The sequence below is a fragment of the Fusarium tjaetaba genome, assembly GCF_013396195.1.
Source record: "Fusarium tjaetaba strain NRRL 66243 chromosome Unknown NRRL66243_c0000042, whole genome shotgun sequence".
Lineage (NCBI taxonomy): Eukaryota > Fungi > Ascomycota > Sordariomycetes > Hypocreales > Nectriaceae > Fusarium > Fusarium tjaetaba.
In genome coordinates, this window is record NW_023501238.1 from 113,023 (window position 1) to 121,606 (window position 8,584).

At 49.8% G+C, this 8,584-nt stretch overlaps 2 protein-coding genes across 2 annotated transcripts; one reads left to right on the forward strand and one right to left on the reverse strand.

Moving 5' to 3' along the window:
* Positions 1–412: 412 nt before the first annotated feature.
* On the forward strand, positions 413–3,243 carry FTJAE_2458 (uncharacterized protein; the record flags this gene model as incomplete). The annotated part of the gene is made up of 2 exons (XM_037348653.1): positions 413–455; positions 800–3,243. 2 exons carry the CDS (start codon positions 413–415, stop codon positions 3,241–3,243), a joined length of 2,487 nt encoding a protein of 828 aa, XP_037210472.1.
* Positions 3,244–4,528: 1,285 nt separating this feature from the next.
* FTJAE_2459 (uncharacterized protein) lies at positions 4,529–5,590 on the reverse strand (the record flags this gene model as incomplete). Its single annotated transcript, XM_037348654.1, has 1 exon — positions 4,529–5,590. The coding sequence occupies one exon, from the start codon at positions 5,588–5,590 to the stop codon at positions 4,529–4,531; it is 1,062 nt and encodes a 353-aa protein (XP_037210473.1).
* Positions 5,591–8,584: the final 2,994 nt, after the last annotated feature.

The following is an 8,584-nucleotide window of genomic DNA, read 5'->3' on the forward strand; positions in this document are numbered from 1 at the left end:
TTTTTCAAGTCTGCGTGTATCCGACTTTTTTATCTTCTTCCTTTGGCAAGTATCACCCCTCCTCCCTCGATCCCTGTCTCGGACACCCAATCCTTGTTTGGTGGAGCAAAAAGAGGCTGGGAATGGCATCGCTACTCGTCTAGTCTAGTATTACCAGCCTCTCCAAGGAACCCAACCTCGCGCAAAGAACCCTCATAGTCCAACCATATCTCATTCTTCTCTCTTAGCTTGCAGCATGCACTTGTTGCCCTTCTTCTCGCATCTTGTTTTGTGATATCAATTGGTCAAAAACGAGCTCGTGTGTTGTATGTGAGTGTGTGGAGTGGGAAGAAGTCGGTCTGCATTCCAGATTTTACACCCTCTCTCAGCCTGTTGCTCTTGATCTCGCCCAGAAAAAGGAACCAGAACAAGAATGAACTTCCAAAACCTCAACTTCGACTTTGTGGAAGCACCTCGTACGTGACACTATCACACCCTCTTTTACAGATACACATACACATACAACGTACACATACACACATTACATTACATTGCACTACATTACTATACACCTACACTCACTACACTTACATACATCTACACCAATACCACCCACACTCACACTCACACACACTTGGCACTTAACTGGCTTCGTCTGTCGGTGTCGCTGACGAGCCTCCCATCACAGGTCAAGGTCCTCCAAAGAGGCAGACTCCTGGTCAACAGTCAATTGACGACGACGATCAATCATCTCAACCAATTCTTCACCCATATTATGATCTTAGACAGCGTGTAGGACGAAACTCTACCAATCCTTCAGCGTCACCGCCTGGTGCTCTGTTCTTTGCTCCGTCACCTCCTTCTCTGCCACCATCAAAGGTCACAGCCTCGACAGCTGAGATCTACGGCCCTGAACGATTCTTCGGTTCTGATCTCCCTAGAGGGTTTGCGGCACCTACACCACCAACGCAGACGCATCACACTGCACCACCCGTTGCTCCTCCAGCTGCTCCAACTGCTCCTCCAGCTCCTAGACCTGCGTCCGTTCGATTCGACGAGGCTCAGCTGGCCATGTTCGCCGCTGAGAACGCAGCTCGCATGGCGAGCATCAAGGACGAGTTGACAATAGCCGCTGGCAAGGTCACTCCCGGCGTTGACGATACACCATATATCCAGTACGCTCTCGAGGCTCTCACGAGGAACCACGGCGGTCCTTCTGCTGCGCATTTCCCCTCCGGATCTTCCAATGACTATGAGGAGGACTACCCACAACCAAGACGGTACGCCGATGAGGACATGGCGAGGGGATACCCTGAATTGACACAACCGGAGCCCGCTTACGTTGAAGATCGTTTACCAGAACCGATCGAGACGCAAGCTCCTCGCCACGAGATGCCCGATACCTCCGTGCACCCTGCGCCAAATGCTCGTCATTACAACGAGCCCGCTGCTCATCACGATGTACCAGCCGTTCCTCGTTCACCAACTCCTTCGGATCACTCTGAGCCTGACCAGTTCGCTCAGAGGGAAAAGGCTCGCCCTCGATCCATCCCCCTTGACCGAGCGCATCCTCCTCTCGTCTTCAAGCCCGCCATTCTTCGACCAGTCTTCATGTGCATCTTTGCCTTGTTGTGTTTACTCATGATAGCCGCCCTCATCTTCTGCGCTGTCTACTCGCAAAAGGATGGCGGTTTCACTCCGTATCCTGGAAGTATCTACAGCGGTCAATACTTCTTATTCAGAATCTTGCCTCAAATCTTCGCAGGAGTCATCTTAATCTACGCCCAATCCATCGTCACTGCTTCAATGCGAATTATACCATTTACTGCCATGGCTGATGCTGAACCCCGAGAACGATATCTCGCACTCTTCCGACGATTGCGTCCTATGACATTTCTCATTCCCTCGTTCACAGGACCATGGCAATTCCAGTGCTTCAGCGTGTGCACATGGCTCGCCAATTTCACGATCCCTCTAATGAGCACTGCCTTCTCATGCATCTTCAAGGACCAGGGTTGGGTATGGGCTGCAGTTCAGGGTATTGCTTGGACACTTGTCGCGCTCTACATCTTGATGCTGGCGGCCACCATCGCTTTGATGATGTTCTGGCGTAACCGATGGACGGGGCTTTTGTGGGATATTCGATCTGTGGGACATCTTCTTCCCCTGTTAAGTCAGAGCAACACTACCAGTAGCTACAACACCCCAGAGGTTATTCAGAGCTGCGCTGTACAACAGGACCAAATTCGCCAACGTGCTCTTGACCGACTCGGATACTGGCAGCTGGATGGTCAGCAAGGTGGCGTGTGGTACGGCATCGGCTCGGTTGGTGACGGTGGTCATCCTGATTACAGAACCTACGACCTCGTCCTCAAGAAGCCCGAGATCTCGCCTGCGTCTTCTCTCGATGACATTGAGGCTGAAGTTCGCCACTGCAGATACACGCCTAACGCCTTGCGAACTTCCGTGATGCTGGGCTCAGTCATCTTGATGACCCTCTTGATCCTCGCAATTGTTATTGTCTCCTTCTTGCCTCAGACTCGACTGGACCAAGGATACTTCCCTCAAGTCCCTGCCCGACCTGGGAGCGGAGCTTTCTCTGCGGCCAACTTCCTCTACGCATTTATCCCCTCTCTGCTGGGCATGATTATGTTCTTGCTCTTCCAAAGCCTCGACAACGCTCTCCGCGTCCACCAGCCTTGGGCAGATATGTCCAAGTCTTCTGGTGAGATTGCGTCCAAGTCCATCCTCGCCGATTACGCTGCTTGCTACCCCTTCCAATGCACATGGAAGGCTCTCCGTAACGGCCACTGGCGTGTTGCTGTGATCTCTTTCATGGCCACAATCTTCATCTTCATCCCCATCCTCGCAGGTGGTCTCTTCATGGCCCTGACCAACTTCCGTGGCCAGGTCAAGATGTTCCCCAACATGCCCGTCTTTGGCGTTCTCCTCGCCTTCCTCTTCCTCTACCTCGGCTGCCTCTCTCTAATGCTGCCCGGTCGCCGGGCTCTCGGCATCCCTCATTCTGTCGACAATCTTGCTGAGATCATTTCTCTCATTGCGGCTCGGGAGACTCTTTCAGACCCTGCTTTCTTAGCCGTCAGGGACACCACAGACCTCAAGGCCCGCTTGGGTCTTGATCGCTCTGATCCCCGTGAGCAGTCAATGTGGTACTTTGGCAGTTCCCGGGACGAGCACTACGACAGCGTCCGCCCTATGAAACGATTTACCGAAAAAAGAATGAGATCTCATAGATCTACCTGATAATGATGCTCATAAGCACGACTTGATGCTGTAATGTCTAAAGGGGGTTAATGAGGCCGAATGGGCTCTCATGATACGAACCCAGTCATGATTTGATTGTGTTGCGATACTTAGCTTATTGGACGCGTGTAGTTTTGATTGCTTTGGTGTACTCGAAGCGTTTATTGGGTTTTACTCGCATGTTATGGCTGCATTGTTTGGGCGTTTTGGAAAAGGATAAATACTTGGTTGATGTTCACACGTTAAAGGTTGGCTTGTTTATGTACGTTGAAGAGAGGGATACCTTGGGACGAATGGAATGGAAGTATTGGAATGTATCATGTTGCTGGGGAGCCTTGAGGAATTCGTCACAGTTTGGAGAAAAAGTAATGTCTCAGTTGCTCTTAGACTGCTTGTGTTGTGTGCATGGCTGGGGAACTTTAGAGCGGATGAATACGAAAGAAGAGGAGACAATGTCGGGGTCTCCAGGCTCCATTATTGTCGATTTTCAGCTGCTATAAGTATCACGACATGGTCGCAATGCGTATGTGATAATTGTCAGGGGCAACAAATGTCTGTGTGGTTGGGTGAGACATCACCAACCACATGAAGGCATTCACAACACGAAAGCGAAGCACATGATCGTATGTCTGAGAACAAGTCAGGTAGTATGTGGACGTCATCGTCAAGCTATTTTCATTCGGCAATAACCGTTGGTTGTTTAATCCTATATAGAAGAATTGCTATCATAAAGAACTCCCCGTAGCCTTTCCCTCTTTTGGTCTTTCTGGTCTCAAATCAGGAATGTTCTTTCATGAGAACTCATATCCCGTTAGTTTGAGTGTACCCACACCTTTGTTCGTCAGTCAAAGACCCAGCCACCTTTTCCTTGCGCCTGCTCTGAATCTGGTATTCAGGCGAATGCGTCTGGCTCCAAGAGCCAAAGCCAGTATAACTATAACAAAGGAAATAATGAATAACGATTGGTGGTCCACGTGCCACTCGCCCGCCCCTAGATTGGGGGGTTTTCCGGAACTCCGTGCTGGTTCTCTCGGCATTCATCCGTAAAAGGAAGAGAAGAAGAAAGAAAAATAATAAAAAAAGAAAGGTCGTTATAGTCATGTCGCGTCTGGCAACGTCGATGCGTATAGTGGAGTTGTCCACTTGAGTCATAAATGAGTGTGAAGTTGTCATAGGTCGTAGAGACATCGTAGTTGGTATCATCATGTACGTGAAAAGAAGGTGGTCGTAAAAAGAAGAAGAAAAAGCAAAGGCAAGCTGAAGAAAAAGAAAAGTGATGTGGTCATCAGCCTCGACTGCGTCGTCCTAGCATACGCCCTATGACATCGGTTTGTCTCTTGCGAGGCGATGAGGGTGCAGTTCGCTGGCCTGTCTTTCGTTGGTCACTTCCTGACCGACGATGAAACCAGAATGAGCGGCTGCCAGACTCAGTATCAGAGTCATCGTATTCAAAGACTGAGTGGGGCTCAGCCTCCGGTTTCTCTTCCGTCTCCGGTTGTGGAGTTGGCGGAAGAGGACGCATGCAAGGGAGAGACTTCTTTGAGCGCATCACAGAAGCGGGTGGCTGGGTTTTGGGTGCACAAACATGTCCCGCAGAATGGCGTAAGGCGGTTTCAGAGTGTGAAATGATCTTTGTGGGTGTTGGAGCTCGCATCTCTTGAGATGTCGTGGGACGTCTGTCCTTTGGCGTAGTAGGTCGGGGTGAGTCTTGAGAAATGGCAAAGCGTGCAACAAGTGGTGAGTTCTGGAGGGAGCGGAAGATGAAAACCTCTTCGTGGGGACGAGGAGGACGCTGAGGCTTCTGCCTCACATCTCGAGAGCATTGCCAAGATGGGGTCATTGGTGCATTTCGAGGTGGAAGTGGGAGAGGCTTTGGGAAGGGGGAGTAAGTTGCACTTGGCTTTCGGCCTTGACTCTGAGCACTCTTGGGCAGAGGCCATGGGTTGAGGCGGCGCTGCTCAGGCTGCTTCTGTTGTGGCATCTGCTGGATCTGCGGCTTTTGCTGAATATGTAGCTGAGTTTGTGGGTGAGGAGATGGAATCAAAGCTGGATACTGCTTTCTTGGGTGTGCCTCGTGGTTGTTGCTCTTGCTTGGAAGCCAGAAGCTATCCCAAAGCTCTGTAGCGTGAGCGTGATACTGGTAGTCGTCGTCCAGAGAAACTTCCGAGTCTGTTCGGTCGTCAATCAGACTGGGCGAGGATCCCTCAGAGCCCAATGACGCTCTGTCGTCAGAGAAGCGACTTCGATAGTGCGTTGGGCGTTCCGGCTGTTGAGGATACGAGTAGTTGGTGACAGGGTAATACTTTGAGACGAGCTTGAGGTCTGCCAATCTGCTAGAGGGCTCCATGGTGGATCGTGAAGTCTAAAGCATGAAATTAACTTGCAACAAAATTGATATCGAAATGAATAAACCAGGGATGCAGACGGCATGATATACAAATAGATATGAAAGCAGAGAGAAGCTGTCAAAGGAAGTTGAAACATAGCGTGGGTCCAGGACACCCACTTTGAGCGTTGCATTGCATGTGTCTATGTTGATCAAGCAGACGCCCTTGACCTGGAGGGGCATTCCTGGGTAGAGGGGCTTCTCAGTCTAGCTCTAGCCATGGAGCCATCCCTCTTTTCAGACAGCCCCAAGAGCATTCCGAACACTTGCATCTTCCCAAGGGCTTTGACAGGAACATGGGCTTGCTCTAGTTCGGGCTCGGGCCTCGGGGGTTTGTTTGGTATGCAGACGCGCGATTGTTCCCTTGCGTCACACTTTTTGACTGTCATTTTTCTGCACTCTCAGACTTGCAGTATCCATACATACAGTACAGTATTACAGGTCTGCTGCAGATGCATGATTCTCTTTTCTTTTCTGCATCTGAGGTGCAGTAGCCTGTTGGCGGATGACCAGAGTGCATCTTCCGTAAAGAAGCAAAGTGAGATATTGATTCGGATAGGAGATTTAGATCCGACGACACTGAAAAAAGCAGTCAATTGCTGGTAGGTACCAGAATAGACCAATCGACAATAAACAGAGGAAAGCTGGGCGAGAAGGCACAAACAAAGCGCAGTATGCTTGACTCGTTCATGTAAGCAACAAAGGTCTTCTGAGCAGCAATGGTATGATGAAGTCGCATCCAGACAGCTTCAACAAGCTTAATTCCTTGATTCTGAGTTGTTTACTCGGGACCAGAATAATTAGTGTGTCCGTTCAACACGCGTTGTGATCATCCTTTAAGCGAGACGGCAGGTTTCCAAGGAATCGGGTCCCTAGTACTAGGTCGAGACACGCGGGAGCTCGTGAGGTTTGGTCCATGGGGAATGTCAGACTCTGCCCACGATCGGCGAACAAGGCCGATACTGGGAGCTATGTTTGGCCCGCGTCTTTGAACAGCAGTTGAGCCCTTTGTTCGCATTGAATACCGCAGTGTGGCCGAGACTGGTGACTCACACTCGGTGTAGCGGTTATGGTATGGTTTCAAAAGCATCATGAGAAAAATGATGGCAGTGTCTGTTGGCACGCTCAGTATAAGACGCGTCTGAGCGCTCTACTCAACTGAAGCATCTCGACATACGAGACAGGCATTCAATATGGAGACCAGCAAGACCTGGACCAGCTGGAGCGAACAGAGCGCGAGTCGCGACGGAAGTGACTGACACAGGCACGGCCTGAGCCGAGGGTTCAGTGTCGAGGTCTCGAGGGGTCCTCCCTGCTTGGATAGGTAGGTAGGTATCCAGAAGATGGGACTCAGAGAACTGCGCAGTCTCTGACTGAGTGGAGTCGTGAGACACTTGTCTCCGATAGCTCAGAATAACATCGGATGAGTGTTACTTGAGCTGAGATTGTGGATCTTTGATCCGTAGCAACGCAGTCTTTTTGTGGAATATGAAAAATGCTCTATCACGTCTGGATTTATTGACCGGCGACTCCGCTCGGTTCAGAGCTGGAGACTGTTCCAGGGGATAGAGGCTGTGATGTTGAAGATTGAGCTGAGGATTCAGTGGCGAAGAATTCACAAGTGGAAGAGAAAGCTGAGGAAGTGGAGGGTCACTTGTTAGCTCTCGTAGGGGCAATCCTCAGTAAACTTCAGCTTGGCTCAAAGGGGGCACGTAAGCGACTATTAGTTCCCTTAGTCCATTATTATGTATACTATCATGAGCTAGACATCTCTCCCTACCTCACTATTTGCCAATCAGAACAATTGCCGATGACTGGAAAAGTGATATGTAGGAAATAATGCACTGAACAGCTTTTTATCCCTGGCTTGATGGTCGTATCGGCAGCTGTACCCTGCATTAGCTTGCACATCTCTTGAATTAGGTACCGTATGTACTGCATCGTAGACGCAGGGTCCCCACCATCTCCAGGAACCAAGCCCACGGAGAAAAGAGAGGATAAGATTCACTAACTGCCTACTAACTTGTTTGCAAACTCAGAGATGAATACCTAACGAAGCAATTTAATTTTAATTAATCACAGTGTGGGCGATCTAGAGTTCAACTCAACAATAGGTAGAGCCAGCGGATATATTTCCAGCATCTGTATTTGTGACACTGAAATATTCTTAGCGAGTATACTCTGTACCATATCTCTACTTACTAAGGTACTAAGTTAAGGTAGTTCTTCTCCCTCTCCCGATCAAACTCCCTCATCTACTCACTACCTCTCCCTCGATGTCACCTTGGACCCTTTCTCCCGCATAAAAAACCTTCCCGGTCAAAAGATGAGCTTCATCCTTCAAGGTGTACATAGTTGTTGAGTCGAACCCCTTACTCGAGCATCAGAACTAACCTGCATGACACGATAGTGACATTTTCTGAGCCTTTGCAGCCCCCTTCTCTGGCCAGTTCGCGCGATGCATGTCTTAGAATGGTCTTGCGTCAGGCCACCAGCCTCGCTGCCGCAAGGGCTTATAGCACCCAAATCGCTCATGCATAGCCTTTCCTCGATCTTAGATCGGCGATCTGACTATGTTTCTGCCCTTCCCTATCGGTCGTGACGTCCAAAATCTGATGTTTCGTCGAGCGCAGGAATGGTGATGGTGTTGAGAAGAAAGTTATCTCGTGGCTTTCATGCACGTCTTGTACGTGTCACATAGTTGCGATCGAGAAAGTGCCAGATCAAGGATTTTGCGATCGTTCAGCAGCTGAAATGCAGAGTGCAAAGTGTGCCTGCATCTTGCATCTTAGCTGCAGATGGGATGCATGTTCCTGAGCTGTTGGAAAGATCTGTCTGAGCAGAGGTTTACTAGAGAGGGGCAAACCGAGTGGTGATCTTTTCTGGCTGCACGATCATTCATCCGAACTGTCTACGCATCTGAGTTGTGTACGGTGGCTTCTTGCAGTCTTCGCA